The 17,679-nt window shown below is 38.1% G+C and overlaps 1 protein-coding gene across 2 annotated transcripts in view; it reads right to left on the minus strand.

The window, feature by feature from the left end:
• Positions 1-17,679, minus strand: part of SLC5A1 (solute carrier family 5 member 1) — a 101,464-nt gene that overhangs the window by 34,771 nt on the left and 49,014 nt on the right. For both annotated transcript variants that reach the window (XR_005787012.1, XM_040463809.1), the window contains exons 11-14: positions 17,375-17,525; positions 15,000-15,168; positions 8,374-8,589; positions 6,572-6,677 (exon numbers count right to left, since the gene is read on the minus strand). Coding sequence is in view for 1 of the 2 variants with exons in the window: in XM_040463809.1 (XP_040319743.1) it covers positions 6,572-6,677; positions 8,374-8,589; positions 15,000-15,168; positions 17,375-17,525 (642 nt within the window). In the remaining variant the exon portion in view is untranslated. The remainder of the gene's footprint in view (positions 1-6,571; positions 6,678-8,373; positions 8,590-14,999; positions 15,169-17,374; positions 17,526-17,679) is intronic.

Genomic DNA, 17,679 nt, shown 5'->3' on the forward strand with positions numbered 1-17,679 from the left:
CCCCGTTCATGCTCTGTCTCTCTCTGTCTCAAAAATAAATAAACGTTAAAAAAAATTTTTTTAATATAAAAAAAGAAACAAAACAAATGAACATAGGGAATGGGAAAAAAGAGAGGGAAGCAAAGTCTTAATTATAGAGTCTTAATTATAGAGAACAAACTGAAGGTTGCTGGGAAGTAGATGGGGGGGAATGAGCTAAATGGGTGATGGGTTTTAAGGAGGGCACTTGGGCTGAGCACAGGGTGTTATATGTAAGTGATGAATCACTAAAGTCTACTCCTGAAACCAATAGTACACTATATGTTAACTAACCAGAATTTAACAAAAATTTGAAGAAAAAAAAAGTAAAGGGATGGAAAAGATTTATCATGCAAATGGAAGTAAAAAGAAAGCCAGGGTAGCAATCAGACAAAACTGACTTTAAACCAAAGACCATAGATAGATAATAAATAAATAAATAAATAAATAAATAAATAAATAAATACTTGTAACAAGAGACAAAGAAGGACACTATATAATCATAAAGGGCACAAACAAGAAGATATAAGAGTTATATTTATGCCCCCAACTTGGAGACACCCGAATACATAAAGCAGCTAATAACAAACATAAAGGAAGTAATCGATAGTAATACAATAATAGTAGAGGACTTTAACACCCCATTTACATCAATGTATAGATCATTTAAACAGAAAAATCAACAAATAAACAGTGGCTTTGAAGACACATTAGACCAAATGGACCTAACAGATATATTCAAAACATTCATCCTAAAACAGCAGAATACACATTCTTCTCAAGTACAATTGAACATTCTACAGAATAGATTCACATATTAAGCCACAAAACAAGCGTCAACAAATTCTAAAAGATCCAAGTCATATTCTGCATCTTTTTAAACACAATGCTATGAAACTGGAAATCAACCATAAGAAAAAATCTAGATAAAACACAAATACATGGAGGTTAAATAACATGCTACTAAACAATGAGTGGGTCAACCAAGAAATCAAGGAGGAAATCAAAAAATAAATGGAGACAAACAAACAAACAAACAAAAAATACAATGGTCCAAAAGCTTTGTGATGTAGCAACAGTTGTTCTAAGATGGAATTATATAGCAATATAGTCCTACCTCAAGAAGCAAGAAAAATCTCAAATAAACAACCTAACCATGCAGCTAAAGGAACTAGAAAAAGAACAAACAAAACCCAAAACCAGCAGAAGGAAGGAAAAATAATGATTAGAGAAGAAACAAACAAAATAAATACTAAACACACACACACACACACACACACACACACACACACACACAGTGGAACAGATCAATGAAACCAGGAGCCAGGTTTGTTGAAATGAGGTTTGTTGAAAAGACCAACAAACTTGATATACCTTTAGCCAGACTCATCAAAAAGAGGGAAAGAGTTAGAGAGAAGACTCAAGTAAAGAAAATCAGAAATAAAAGAGGAAAAATAACAACCAACACCACAGAAATACAAAGAATTATAAAAGAATATTATGAAAAAATCTATGCCAGCAAATTGAACAACCTATAAGAAATGGATAAATTTCTAGAAACACATAAATTTCCAAAACTGAATCAAGGAGAAATAGAAAATTTGAACAGACCAATGACCAGTAATGAAACTGAATTAGTAATAAAAAAAAAAAAAAAAAAAAAAAACCTCCCTGGGAATGCAAGCTGGTGCGGCCACTCTGGAAAACAGTATGGAGGTTCCTCAAAAAACTAAAAATAGAACTACCCTACAACCCAGCAATTGCACTACTAGCCATTTATCCACGGGATACAGGGGTGCTGTTTCGAAGGGACACATGCACCCCCATGTTTATAGAAGCACTATCAACAATGGCCAAAGTATGGAAAGAGCCCAAATGTCCAATGATGAATGAATGGATAAAGAAGATGTGGCATATATATACAATGGAGTATTAGTTGGCAATCAAAAAGAATGAAATCTTGCCATTTGCAACTACGTGGATGGAACTGGAGGGTATTATGCTAAGTGAAATTAGTCAGAGAAAGACAAAAATCATATGACTTCACTCATATGAGGACTTTAAGAGACAAAACAGATGAACATAAGGGAAGGGAAACAAAAATAATGTAAAAACAGGGAGGGGGACAAAACAGAAGAGACTCATAAATATGGAGAACAAACTGAAGGTTACTGGAGGGGTTGTGGGAGGAGGGGTGGGCAAAATGGGTAAGGGGCACTAAGGAATCTACTCCTGAAATCATTGTTGCACTATATGCTAACTAATTTGGATGTAAAATTTAAAAAGAAAAAATAAAATTTAAAAAAAAGAAAAAAGGAAAAAACTGCCAACAAACAAAAGTTGAGGAACATATTTCTTCACAGATGAATTCTACCAAACATTTAAAGAGTTAATACCTATTCTTCTCAAACTATTCCCAAATATATAAAAGAGGAAGGAAAGCTTCCAAACTCATTCTATGAGACCACTCATCCTGACACCAAAAACATTAAAAAAAATACAAAAAAAAAAGAGAACTACAGGGCAATATCCCTGATGAACATAGATGCAAAAATCCTCAACAAAATATAGCAAACCAAATCCAACAATACATGAAAAAAAGCATTCAACACAATCAAGTGGGATTTATTCCTGGGGTGCAATGGTGGTTCATTATTCACAAATCTATCAACATAATACATCATATCAATAAGAGAAAACACAAAAACCATATGATCATTTCAATATATCAATAGATACAGAAAAAGCATTTGACAAAGTACAGCATCCATTCTTGAATTAAAAAAAAACAAAAAACAACAACAAAAAAACCTCAATAAAGTAGGTTTAGAGGGAACATACCTCAACAGAATAAAAGCCATATATGAAAAAACCCCACAGTGACATCACACTCAGTGGGGAAAAACTGAGACCTTTCCCCCTAAGGTCAGGAACAAGACAGGATGTCCACTCTCACCACTTTTATTCAACATGGTACAGGAAGTCCTAGTCACAGAAATTAGATCATGAAAAGATTAAAAAGGCATCCAAATTGGTAAGGAAGAAGTAAAACTTTTACTATTCACAGATTACATGGTACTATATACAGAAAACCCTAAAAGACTCCACCAAAAAACTACTAGAACTGATAAATGAATTCAGTAAAGTTGTGGGATGTAAAATCAATATACAGAAATCCATTGCATTTCTATACACTAATAATGAAGTAGCAAAAAGAGAAATCAAGAAAACATTTCAATTTCACCAAAAGTAATAAAATACCTAGGAATAAACCTAACCAAGGAGGTGAAAGACCTGTACTCTGAAAACTATAAAACATTGATGAAAGAAATTGAAGACAACACAAAGAAATGTAAAGATAGTCTAAACTCATCCATACTACCTAAAGCAATCCACAGATTTAATGCAATCCCTATCAAAAATACCAACAGCATGTTTCACAGAACTAGAAAAAATAATCTTAAAATTTGTATGGAACCACAAAAGACCTCAAATAGCCAAAGCAATTTTGAAAAAGAATAAAACTGAAGGCATCACAACCCCATATTTTAAGATATACTACAAAGCTGTCGTAATCAAAACATGGTATTGACACAAAAATACAAGAATATGCAATGGGAAAGAGCCTCTTCAAAAAATGGTGTTGGGAAAACTGAGCAAAAGAATGAAACTAGATTACTTTCTTACACCATATACAAAAATAAACTCAAAACGGATTAAGGACCTAACTGTGAGACCTGAAACTATAAAAATCCTAGGAAAGTACAGGCAGTCATTTCTCTAACATCAGCCATACCAATATTTTTCTAGATTACATCTCCTGAGACAAGGAAAACAAAAGCAAAAATAAACTATTGGGACTTCATCAAAATAAAAACTTCTGCACAGCAAAGGAAACAATCAATGAAACTAAAAGGCAACCTATGGAATGGGAGAAGATATTTGCAAATGACATATCTGATAAAGGGTTAGTATCCAGAATATATTAAAAATTTATACAACTGAACACACACAAAAAAAAACCAAAATAATCCAGTTTAAAAACAGACAGAAGACACGAACAGACATTTCTCCAAAGAAGACATCCAGATGGCCAACAGACATGAGAAGATGTTCAATATCATTCGTCGTCAGGGAAATGCATATCAAAACTACAATGACTACTTAACACTTGTAACAGTGGCTAAAATCAAAAACACGAGAAACAAATAGCATTGGTGAGGATGTGGAAAAAAAGGAACTCTTGTGCACAGTTGGTGGGAATGCAAACTGGTGCAGCCACTGTGAAAAACAGTACAGAGGCTCCTCAAAAAATTAAAAATCAAATTACCATATGATACAGTAATCACACTACTGGGTATCTACCCCAAAATATGAAAACACTAATTCATAGGGGTACCTGGGTAGCTCAGTCAGCTAGGCATCCGACTTCAGCTCATGTCATGATCTCATGTGTCATGGGCTCAGGCCTCACATTAGGCTCTGTGCTGACAGCTCAGAGCCAGGAGCCTGATTTGGATTCTGTGTCTCCCTCTTTCTCTGCCCCTCCCCTGCACACACTCTGTCTCTCTCTATCTCTCAAAAATAAATAAACATTTAAAAATTTTAAGAAAGAAAACACTAATTCATAAAGATATATGACCCTTATGTTTATTGCAGCATTACTTACAATAGCCAATTTATTGAAGTAGCCCAAGTGTCATCAATAGATGAATGGATAAAGAAGATGTGGTATATAGATACAATAGAATATTACTTAGCCATAAAAAAGAATGAAATCTTGCCATTTGCAACAACAGGGATGGACCTAGAGGTACTTCTAAGTGAATAAGTCGGTCAGAGAAAGACAAATACCATATGATTTCACTCATATGTGGAATTTAAGCAACAAAACAAGCAGACAAAAAAAGACTCTTAACTATATAGAATACACTGATGGTTGCCAGAGGAGAGGTGGGGTGATAATAAATTAGGTGAAGGGGATTAAGAGCACACTTACCTTAAGGAGCACTGAATAAAGTATAGAATTGTTAAATCACTATATTATACACATGAAACTAATGTAACACTGTATGCTAACCATACTGGGATTATAATAAAAAATAAAAATAAAATGGTGCTAGGGCAACTGGATAATCATATAAAAAATAAAAATAAAAATAAAATAAAATAAGATTCCACTCATCAGTCTTAAATTTGCCCTCTGGTACATAACTAACCTCTTCTTCTACATTAAAACATGCAAAAGACTTCTCATCCATGTCCCTTTTATTTAAATTTTTTTTCAACGTTTTTTATCTATTTTTGGGACAGAGAGAGACAGAGCATGAACGGGGGAGGGGCAGAGAGAGAGGGACACACAGAATCGGAAACAGGCTCCAGGCTCTGAGCCATCAGCCCAGAGCCTGACGCGGGGCTCGAACTCACGGACCGCGAGATCGTGACCTGGCTGAAGTTGGACGCTTAACTGACTGCGCCACCCAGGCGCCCCCCATGTCCCTTTTAAATCTATGATATTCTCACTCAGTGTGGAGATATTTTTGGAAGTGGGAGAAGCAGGTAGCATGTCCATGTCTCCCTGCTCCAAGGAAGCAGAAAATGTCTACCTTTTTCAACAACATGGTCAACTGCTTGTGGCTCTAGATTCTTTCCAGTACATGCAGAATCACAGGTTTCAAAACTAAAAGGTCTTTAGAGACCAAGAGAAGATTGTATCAGAGCTGGGATAATAGGCAAAGCCACCTCCTTCCTGACTCTCAATTCACATGTCCATAAAATAAGGCCATAAGACCAAATGATATCTAGAGCCCTTTCCAGAGCTAGGGTTATACATTTCTGATGACCATATTCAGAACTTATTCTGCTGCATCTGTGCTCTCCTTCAGATGGAGTGATGTGACTTCCAGTCCAGCACCAGATAAAGCACATATGATCTTGCACTCCCACACCTCTACATACCATACATCTCCACAACCATCCTAAATGTGTGCACCACTCCCAAGTAGGGAGAAAAAGCTCCAATATATAAGCTGAGGAAAGCATTTCCCCATGATCAGGATAAGTCTCTAAACACTGACTATGCATTATCTTACTGGACTTCAGGGAAATTTGATTTTCTAAATCTGATGTGGTAAGCTGATGAGACATAAGACCCCAAGAGCCTCTCACCCATCTTCCTGATGTCACTAGAACTAACCATAGCTTAGGTTCCAACTGCTTTCAGTTCACAAGCTCTGATTCTTCCCTTGTCCTTGGCCATGCCCCAAATCAAGTCAGGGTGGCAAATACCCAACTCACACTTACATAGTTCACACTGTGAACTATGAGACATAATGAGGCTGGGATTGTTCTGCACCTCTCTCCTCCCCTTGACCAGGCCTCAGAGTGAATTTCCCATCCATTCCATCTCATTCCCCACCTCACTCCCTACTCCCTTCCAGAAGAGAGACCTGAGCTTTGATGAATACATTTCATAAATGCTTCAGTACAGTGGCCTTGCTATTGGAGGAGTAACTTTTTAGGGCTTGGAACTAGGTTCTGAATCACAAATCACCTATTTCAATGGTCTCCTCTGGGGTTTCTTGGATGTCCTCCTCTCCTGCATCCAAGTCAATACGTTCCTCTTTGCTGTTGCGCAGGCTCCAACACAGACGATAGAGCTATGGAGAAAGCAAAACAGGTTAGCAGAAAGATCCAAATAATGTCTTGGGTCAAGAAGTTGGAGAACAAAGATATGTGCTCAAGAAAGGAAAAGGTACATCACTTCCTGAAAGGTGTCAGTGGATAACTAGCCATTGCTCTAGAATACAGTGGGCATTGGAGGCACTCCCAGTGAGACATTCACTTTGCCAGTGTTTGCTCAATGAAACTCAATAAAAAATGAAAACAACAACAAAAAAAGAGGTATCGTAGTCTCTCAGTACCAACAAAAACATAGATTAACAGTTCCATCTACAACATTATTTCTAAATATGGATACTTCAATGTGAATTATACACATGAATTCACATTGTGTGATATTATATTCAGAGACTAAGAGACTGCCTTGAATAAAGAAATTTTTGTTGAATGAATGAACTCTTCTCACACATGATAACCAAATTTGTTCCTTTACACTTATTTGTCTAGACCAACAGTATAAGAGTAGAGTTTTATACTATGTGTTTGTTACCTTATAAGGACATAATCTGTAGAATTATGAGCCATAATAGAATAGAATAGAGCTGGAGACACACAGCTTCTATGGACATGAAACCAGAAACTCGTAGAAGTCTGAAAATCAATTTAATGTGTTCATTCTACCCATGACCTCTTTTGGTAACTACCTTCCTTTCTCTACTTCAAGAGAAATCATGGAGCTAAATGTGCTTGGGGCTGCAATACTTGCAAACACTGAGACATCAGGAAGCATTAAAAACAACACAAAGAAAGCCAGTTGACAGATTCAGCAAAAAAAACATAATGGCGGTTCTTCTGCTATAAAAGCAGTCTTTGTTTTACATCAAGATTGGTCACAGCTTTGAAAAATTCATAATGAGGTTGAAGGTCTCTTAGGGATTCCATAAGTCCCTGTGACTAAAAAGTCACTTTCTCTTTCTCTATGGGCAAAAATGACCTTGGCTAACTCTCTAGCTCTGTTCCTAAGAAACCTTAAAAAGGTAAAATGTCAGCTGTACTGAGCTACCAGACTATATTGCTTATGGTAAAAATGACCCATAATGGGAAATCTTCATCTGCATTGGGAGGGCTGTGAATAAATCTTAAACCAAGGGTGACATCTAGAGTTAAAGGAGAGTATTTACTATTTTTGGAGTCTTGAATCAATTGGACTTTGATATTGTTTGAAATTTCTCAAACTATACGGGTAATTGTTTGGAAGCTTAATTGGACAAAAATTAAGGGAATACCATACTTCAAATTTCCCTGAGTGTGGTGATTTTTGTAGCTAAGTATATCCCTTGCTGGGACCCCTGGAAGTCATGCCATGGGACTATTAGAAAAAATCTAAGTTCCTATTTGAGATATGAGCATCTCAGCCAGGGTAGCCCCTGTGCTCACCCATGTGATCTCATGCCCTTGTGTTGTGCTGTCACTCAGGGTGAAGGATCCAGAGAATACCCTTTCAACTGAAATTTGAACTACTATGAAAACTTCTGCCAAAGACACACGCTTGATACTGCTTTGCTGGCACACCATGTTTTCTGTTCTGTGTCTTTCTACGTAAAACAAATTGCAAGCATGGGCTATTTTAGTCATATGAGTGCAAATGTCTAATTGAGCAAAAGGCAACCAAGGTGGGTGTTGCAGCATGAACATGAAACAAGGGCAGGACACCTCCCCAAAATGGATACTCACATGCACATCTGGAATGGGCTTGGTGAAGAGAGACACAACCACAATGATGATGATAGAAATGACAAAAAGGATGATGGCAAAATACAGGTAGTGCACACCACAGATAATTTTGGGACAGTTGCTGGGCTTCATGCAGCTCCCAGTTCCATAGGAAAATTCAGCCACCATACGGGACACCCCAATCAGAAATCCTATGATCAGTCCCCAAAAGGCTCCCTGTGAAAGAAAACCCTGGGTTAACCAATACCGAACACACAAAACAGCTGGGCATTCCTAGGGGGACAGAGGCAAAGGAACAAAAATGAAACAAATGATATCTTCAGGCCATCTGAAGCCAGAACACTGGAGTTCAGAATATGGCTAGGAGTGTGATGTCAGGCCTAAGCCTTCAGCAGGTGTGTTTATCATGTTTCAGTGATGTGATTTTACCTGGGTCTTAAAATGAGGATTCATAATATAATGGGGTTCAGTGTCTAATAACTGGTGTTGAATGTCAATCCAAAGATTTAATTCCAAAAATTCCCTTTAATTTTAAAAGTAATTTGAATCTCTCTCCCTGTAGCTACTACCACCATCAGCTTCCAGATTTAGCCATGTTCAGATGCAACGTAATTACTTGTGAAGTAATATGTATTCCTTGAATACACTGAAAAAAAAATTGGGTCTTTTGGAGATGGAAGAGAAAGGAATGTTTCCATCAAGATATAAATACTACTTTCTTCATTAACCTCTTTTAAGATCCAAAGTCACTGTTTTTAATTTGAGAACATAAAACTATACTATGTGTTTTTACATTAAGCTTTGGGTTTTCATATTAGAAATATGGAAAACTTTAAGAGACTAGAATTATTGGGGGACAATTTCTCAGGGTTTTTTTTAACCCTTTCCACCCTTCCTTCCTTCCTTCTCTCTTACCTTCCTTCCTTCCCTCTACCCACTCCCCCTTTTTTTTGGTCAGTCCTCACCTAGAGAACCAGGTCTGAATCTAGAGACCCACATTTTAAAAGGAGCAGTGACAAAGTAGAATGAATTCATAGAAGGGTGGGAAGAAAGAGCCTTCATGTCAAATGTTGATTCTTGAACTCTGCTAGCCACAGGTACCCCTGCACTTTATATCCCAGATGTTCTGCATTATCATGTCATGAGTATTTATGTCATGGGTCTTTGCATAGGTCATTATATCTGGGAAAGCACAGGCTCTTCCCTTCCTAGTAACCTTGTTCTCACTTAAATGTCCCCTCTCGCCCTCCCAAGACAGAATTGGGCAGGCCCATCCTCCTTGCTGTGACTGCACTGTAGGCACACCTCCATGCCAACACTGATCCCACTGCTATGGAATCATTCATTCACTTATTTCTCTTTCTCCCCATCTGAACTGGGAAGTTGCCCAGAGAAGGAAACAGAACTTATTCCTTATTCCCTTTGTGTTGCTAGTGCCTATTTCTATGTCTGGCATCTGGAAGTATCTGATAGATAGATAGATAGATAGATAGATAGATAGATAGATAGATAGAAAGATAGATAGATGATAGATGATAAGGAAAAAGAAAAAGACATTCCCCATTAACCCCCATACACTTATTCATTCAAAAAATATGTTTTTACTTTACTTTGTATAAATAATATTGATAAAATCTGCTCTAGAGCTTTCCTTCTCTCTTGGCAATTAGCCTGTTCCTGTTCTTTTAGTCTTATTTGCAAGAGGCCCTTGAAAAATCTGGGAAATCTTTGACATTTTCCTCAATATTTAGAGTCACCCTCATCAAACACAATCTCTGACCTGTCCTGAGAATCACTTTGCAGTCTCTACATGTTACTCTCCAGAGACTCTAGGCAAGGGTTTTTCACCCTCAGCACTGTGACATTTGGGCTTGAAAATTCTTTTAGGGGTGGGAGGTGAGCATGGGAGAAGCTGTCTTGTGCACTGTAGAAAGTTTAGCGGCATCCCTGGCCTCCACTCACTAAACAGCAACCCAAATCATAGCAATCCACCCAAATCATAGCAATCAAAACTGTTACCAGACATCGCCAAATATCCCCTGGGGAAAGGGCAAAATCACCCCCAGTTGAGAACCATTACACTGTATCCCAATTCTTAGCCTTATTTTTTGAATGCCCCAGTCCTTTGTTGGATTGAATCTGTTTTTGGTTCGTGGCAATACCCAACTGGGCTTTTAGCCATACTTTACTAACTTACATTTTAGAAATCTCTCAGCTTCTGCCAATATCTATTGAAATATATCCTAAGATTGTACCCATTTTTCTAACCTGCCATAACTTGCAGGTTTTTTTTTCTTATTTTTCAAGGGTGTTTATCTGTGCATGCAGTTTTGTGATACCAGCAAACCTGGACTATGTTCCTAATAGCAAATGTTGAAGGAAGAGAGGCACATGTGGTAATTTTATACTTCATATCTGGGTCACTCCAGTGAGGTATTTGTTTCTGTCCTATTGGGAGAAAGAACTTATCTCTAACCAAAAATATATCATCATTTATACTGCTTCAGACAATAAGCTACATAGTCAATACCCCATTCCATCCCAGCCTTCCTCAGACATGTAGGTGGTTTGATACAGAGAGAGCTGAGCAACACTTCAGTCAGAAGGCATATCTAAAGACATCCTTTTCATGGTTCAATACCTGTGACAGCACTCCACTGAAAATCCAAACTCTTTAGCCTGGCTTTCAAAGGAGCCATTCCTTTTTTCCCCAAAAACTTTTATTTAAAGGTTGTTCTTTTTTTTTTTTTTTTTTTGAGAGAGAGAGAGAGAGAGAGAAAGAGAGACAGAGAGAGAGAGAGAGAGAGAGTGCGTGCGTGCATGCGTGTTTGAGCAGGGAAGGGGCAGAGAGAGAGAGAGAGAGAGAGAGAGAGAGAGCGAATCCCAAGCAGGCTCCATGCTGTCCAGCACAGAGCCTGACACAGGGCTCAAATTATGAGATCATGACCTGAACTGAAACCAAGAATTGAATGTTTAACCAACTGAGCCACCCAGGCACCCCCCAAATTTTTATTTAAATTCTAGTTAGTTAACATATAGTATAATATTGGTTTCAGGAATAGAATTCAGTGATTCATCACTTACATACAACACCCAGTGCTCATAACAAGTGCCCTCCTTAATACTCATCACCTAGCCCATCCCCACTCACCTGCCTCCATCAACCCTCAGTTTGTTCTCTATCATTAAGCATCTGTTATGGTTTGCTTCCCTCTTTTTTTCCTTCCCATATGTTCATCTGTTTTGTTTCCTAAATTCCACATGAGTGAAATTATATGGTATTTGTCTTTATCTGATTGACTTATTTCATTTAGCATAATACACTCTAGCTCCATCCACATTGTTACAAATGGCAAGATTTCATTATTTTTTATAGCTAACTAATATTTCATTGTGTGTGTATATATACTATATATATATATATATATATATATATATATATATATATATATATGTATATATCCATCAGTCAATGGACACCTGGGCTCTGCTCTTTTTATAGTTTGGATATTGTTGATAATGCTGTTATAAACATTTGGTTACATGTACTCCTTCATATCTGTATTTTTGTATCCTTTGGGTAAATACCTAGTAATGTAATTGCTGAGGGAATTGCACAGGGAATTTCTATGTTGGGCTTTTTGAGGAACCTCCATACTGTTTTCTAGAGTGTTTGCAACTAGTTTCATTCCCATCAACAGTGTAGGAAGGTTCCCATTTCTCCACATCCTCACCAACAACTGTTGTTTCTTGTGTTGTTAATTTTAGCCATTCTGACAGGTGTGCAGTAGAATCTCATCATGGTTTTTATTTGTATTTCCTGATGATGTATGATGTTGAGCATCTTTTCATGTGTCTGTTAGCTATCTGGATGTCTTCTTTGGAAAAGTGACTATTCATGTCTTTTGCCCCTTTTCTTAACTGGGTTGTTTGGTTTTTGAGTGTTGAGTCTGATAAGTTCTTTATAGATTTTGGATACTAACTCTTTATCAGATATGTCATTTGCAAATATCTTCTCCCATTCCACAGGCTACCTTCAGTTTTGTGCATAAGCTTTTTATCTTGATGAAGTCCCAGTAGTTCATTTTTGCTTTCATTTCCCTTGTCTCTGGCAACATGTCTAGTAAGAAGTTGCTGCAGCTGAGGTCAAAGAGGTTGCTTCTTTTTTCTCCTGTAGGATTTTGATGGTTTCCTGTTTCACATTTAGGTCTTTCATCCATTTTGAATTTATTTTTGTGTATGGTGCAAAAAAAGTGGTCCATGTTCATTCTCCATGTTGCTGTCCAGTTTTCCCAAAACCATTTGTTGAAAGGACTGTCTTTTTCCATTGCATATTCTTTCCTGCTTTTCAGAGATTAGTTTACCATATAGTTGTGGGTCCATTTATGGGTTTTCTGTTTTGTTCCATTGATCTGTGTGTCTGTTTTTGTGCCAGTACCATACTGTCTTGATGACTACAGATCTGTAATATAGCTTGAAGTCCAGAATTGTGACGCCTCTAGCATTGATCTTCTTTTTCAACATTACTTTGGCTATTGTGGTTCCATACAAATTTTAGGATTGTTTGTTCTAGCTCTGAAAAATGCTGGTGGCATTTTGATAGGTATTTTATTGAATATGTAGATTTATTTGGGTAGTTTAAACATTTTAACATTTGTTCTTCCAGTGCATGAGCATGGAATTTTTTCCCATTTTTTTGTGTGTGTCTTCTTCAATTTCTTTCATAAGTGTTCTATAGTTTTCAGAGTACAGATCTTTTACCTCTTTGGTTAGGTTTATTCCTAGGTATCTTACTGTTTGTGGTACAATTGTAAGTGGGATTGATTTATTGATTTCTATTTTCTGCTGCTTCATTATTGGTGTATAGAAATTCAACAGATTTCTGTACATTGATGCTATATCTTGTGATTTTTCTGAATTCATGTATTAGTTCTAGCAATTTTTTGGTGGGGGTCTTTACAATTTTCTACATAGAGTATCATGTCATTTGCAAATAGTGAAAGTTTGACTTCTTCCTTACCAGTTTGGATATCTTTTATTTCTTTTTGTTGTCTGATTGCTGAAGCTAGGACTTCCAACACTGTTAAATAGTAATAGTGAGAGTGGGCATCCCTGTCTGGTTCCTGATCATAAAGGAAAAGCTCTCAGTTTTCCCCCATTGAGGATTATATTAGCTGTGGGTCTTTCATATATGGCCCTAATGATGTTGAGGTATGGTCCATCTATCCCTACTTTGTTGAGGGTTTTATCAATAATTTTAATTTTTGTCAAATCCTTTTCTGCATCTATTGAGAGGATCATATGGTTCTTACCCTTTGTTTTATTAATGTGGTATATCATGTTGACTGATTTGCAAATATTGAACCACCCCTGCAGCCCAAGAACAAATCCCACTTGATCATGGTGAATAATGTACTTTTGGATTCGATTTGCTAGTATCCTGTTAAGAATTTTTGCGTCCATGTTCATCAGGGATATTGGCTTATAATTTTCCATTTTAGTGGGACTTTGCCTGGCTTTGGAATCAAGGTGATGTTGGCCTCATAGAATAAGTCTGGAGGTTTTCCTTCCATTTCTATTTTTTTTGGAACAGTTTGAGAAGAATAGGTATTAACTCTTCCTTAAATGTCTGGTCAAATTCTCTTAGGAAGCCATCTGACCCTGGACTTTTGTTTGTTGGAGACTTTTAATTACTGATTCATTTCTTTGCTGGTTATGGGTCTGTTCAATTTTCTATTTCTTCCTGTTTCAGTTTTGGTAGTTTGTATGTTTCTAGGAATTTGTCCATTTTTTTCCAGATTGCCCAGTTTGCTGGCATATAATTTTTCATAATATTCTCTTATAACTGCTTGTATTTCTATGGTGTTGGTTGTGATCTCTCCTCTTTCATTTGTGAATTTATTTGGGTCCTCAAAGGAGCCATTCCTAATTTAACTCTAACCTGTCTTTCTAGCATGTCTTCCATTATCCATACACACAAACTTTCTCTCAAGCCAGGTGAGATTCCTTTCAAGCCCCTGACCCTCACCCTTACCTTTGCACTTCCACCTCTGAGCCTCAGGAAGGTGCTGTTCTCTCTGCTTTGAATGCCCTCTCTTCCCTCTCAGTTTCAGTTCATGTTGATATAGCCTGAGAATCCTTTCTTATGTTCTATGCCATATTTTATCCCTCAATTACTATCTACCTTATGCTATTTTGCATATAAACTGCTTGAGCACCAGGACTTCCTCCTTCACTGGGCCCTGAGAATTACCAGCTGGAAAGCCAAGCTCACTGAAGAACCACTGAAGGTAGCCTATGTTAAGACTTGCTCCTGAGCTGCTTACCCAGGGGCTACAAACTTCCTAGGGAGTGTCATGTTGTCAGGTCAAAACCACCAAGATTACATGGAAAATGTACATCATTAGTTGGGAATGAGTTTGGAAGCTGCAGCAAGGAGGAGTGGGAGTCCAAAAGAATGTGAACCTAGGAGAGTCCCTGAAGCCTTTCCCATACAAACCCTCAGCAGCACATCTTCCTGCTTGAGATCTGTGGGAAATAGAATCCCTCTCACAGAGAATATATCGATCTGGGTGGGAATTTCTGTGTCAGAGTGGTTTTTCAAGGCATGCATAAATGATACCTACCTGTTCATTGACTCTCTTGCAGAAAATAGCAAGCAGGAAGACAGCTGCAATGGGTGGTCCCAAGTAACTGGTAATGGACTGGATGTAATCAAAGAGCTGCCCACTTTGCGCTGACTGCACAATGGGCACCCAGGCAATGCTGATGCCAGTCAGCACCAAGATGAACAACCTGAAATCAAAGCCCCCACAACAGAATGTCAATAAATGGCTCTGTGTGAATAAATATATATCTCTATGTATCAGGTGTGTGTGTGTGTGTGTATACACAGATATATAGGGAGATAGATAGATAGATAAATGTATATATTTATATATGTGTATATGTAATTTCATTTATTATATATCATATATACATGGGGTGTGTGTGTGTGTGTGTGTGTGTGTAACATGACCATGGCAAGGAAAAATAATTAGCAAATTCATTCTTGAGGCTTTTTTCCTCTGTATGCTGCCTCCTTGGGAAAGTCATCTGTGCCTATGAATAACTGAAATGCACTTGACTTTCAACAGTAACCTAAACCAGTCACTGACATAAAAGAATCACACTTCGACAAGTAGTGGTGTATAGGAATAAATGTATGGATTTTGGAGCCAGACAATCCTGGATTCACATGTTTTTCTCTCTGCAACAAAGGACACCTTGCTTAACCTCTCTGAGTCTCAATTTCTCCATTTGTGAATTTGGAATAATATGACTGACCTTGCTATTTTGGAATAAGGATCAACTATAGTAAAACACCTAGCAAACAGTAACCACTCAATAAATAGTAAAGACTATAATTTTTATTTTCTTCTTCTCCTCCTCCTTTTCCTCCTCTTCTTTGTAATAAAGTGAAACCACAAGCCAAAAAGAGTTTATAAAGGAATGGACACTACCAAGTATTTCCAATTCTCCTCTCCTTGAGTTTCACTTCAAGTCTTGAAGAGATTGGAGGATTCCCTTAAAAGCTCCTCTTATTTGTGCTCTTGATTTAATTAGAAAGAGGGCTATGATTCCCTTCCCTTACTTACATGAATTTAAGGCAAGAGTCTGAAACTAACCTTCGTAAAGCAGTGTTTTCACTCATATATTTCTCCCTCTGGAATGTCCTTCCACTGCCCCCCATTTACCCACTACCCACCATTTTGGACTTAGTTCAGGTCTCCCTCCTCCAGGAGATTTCCTCAAGTACTGCATGCCATGCTTACCTCTCCCTTCTCTGAGCTCTTGATTGCTCTTACAGTCCCCATAGCAAAGTTTGGGATTGTTTCCTGTAAGCCTGTCTAGGGCAAGGATAAGCCCCAGGGCAGCAGTCATAGAATACACAAAAATGTGAGCTCCAACAATCTCAGAGCCAAGCAGGCCACCCCTGAGCAAACCCAAAACAAAACAAAACAAAAAAAGGTTCTCTTTCCATGTTCATCTTGAGCCTTATAGATAACAGGAAAAAAATTATGAAGTCGTTTCTAAGGGAAAAACCATTCAGGGTGATGGTGCTGCCTTCTGTGAAGCAAAGTAGTAGACTCTGGCCTGGTCAGATCTCCCCTGGGTGCCAGGTATTTCATCACCTGAGAGTGGCCTGTCATTTTTCCTTTCCTTCCTTTGCCCTAATCTTACTGATGAGACCTATGAGGTGGCAGCCCATACCCCCTCTGCACTCACTGTGAAACTTTCCCTTGACTGATATCACACAGACTTGATCCTCCTGATCTGAAGAAGTTGACCTGCCATAGCCCCACAAAGAGGCATTGCAGAGCTTTGGTTAGTACTCTATCCAGAGCATCCACTCTATGAATTATGAGCACCTCCGACCCATATACCAACTCTCCTGGCTTTCAGTATCCTATTGTGTCTATTACCCCATTTGGCAATAACAAATGTACACATAGTATTGTGCTTTAGACTTTACAGAGCATGTTCTCAAGCATACTATCACTTGACCTTCATAATGGTCTAGCAAAATGTTGCAGCAAAGGGTCAAGGCATCAGAGGCATCTGGGCCTCAGAGATGGCCCATATGAAAAGCTATAGTGTAGGACTGGGGGGGGTCACATGGGAACGGATAATGAGCCTTGGACAAGGACTCAGTTGGTCTGAGTTCCAATCCTGGCTCTGCCACTGTCCAGACTGCCTGGATTTAGGCAAGATGAGCCTCGTTTTTTTGTTGATAAACTGAGGGTTAGACTAGATGATTTCTGATGCCACATCTTACTCCAAACAGGCATTGTTTGATGATCTTCAATTTAAAATTAAATCCCACTGACATGCAAATATAACTGGCTACAGATGTTACTCTCATTCTACCCAGATATCTACCAATCTTCCCTAGCATGGGAGGCGGGGGGCGGGTACATTCAAGCTTTCATGGTGGGTGACAAGAAGAAGCTGCACTTACCTTCCTGCAATCATGAGTTCTTTTTCAGATGCTCGTTTTCGGATCTTGGTGTAGATGTCCATGGTAAAGAGGGTGCTGGCACTATTGAAGATGGAAGTTAGGGAGCTCATGAGAGAAGCCAACATGACTGACAGCATCAGGCCTCGCAGTCCTGGAAGAGAAGGAGGTTCTGAGTGGTACACACAGTACCTCAGCTCTTTTGTACTTGGAAATTGTGAGGACTCAAGATTTGTTTGCCTTCTGAAACCATGCCATATTCTTTGATTTATCTCTCCAGAAAGGCTAGACATTTTAAGGAATGGACA

The sequence above is a fragment of the Herpailurus yagouaroundi genome, unplaced genomic scaffold, assembly GCF_014898765.1.
Source record: "Herpailurus yagouaroundi ecotype Mexico unplaced genomic scaffold, PumYag 428, whole genome shotgun sequence".
Taxonomy (NCBI): Eukaryota; Metazoa; Chordata; class Mammalia; order Carnivora; family Felidae; genus Herpailurus; species Herpailurus yagouaroundi.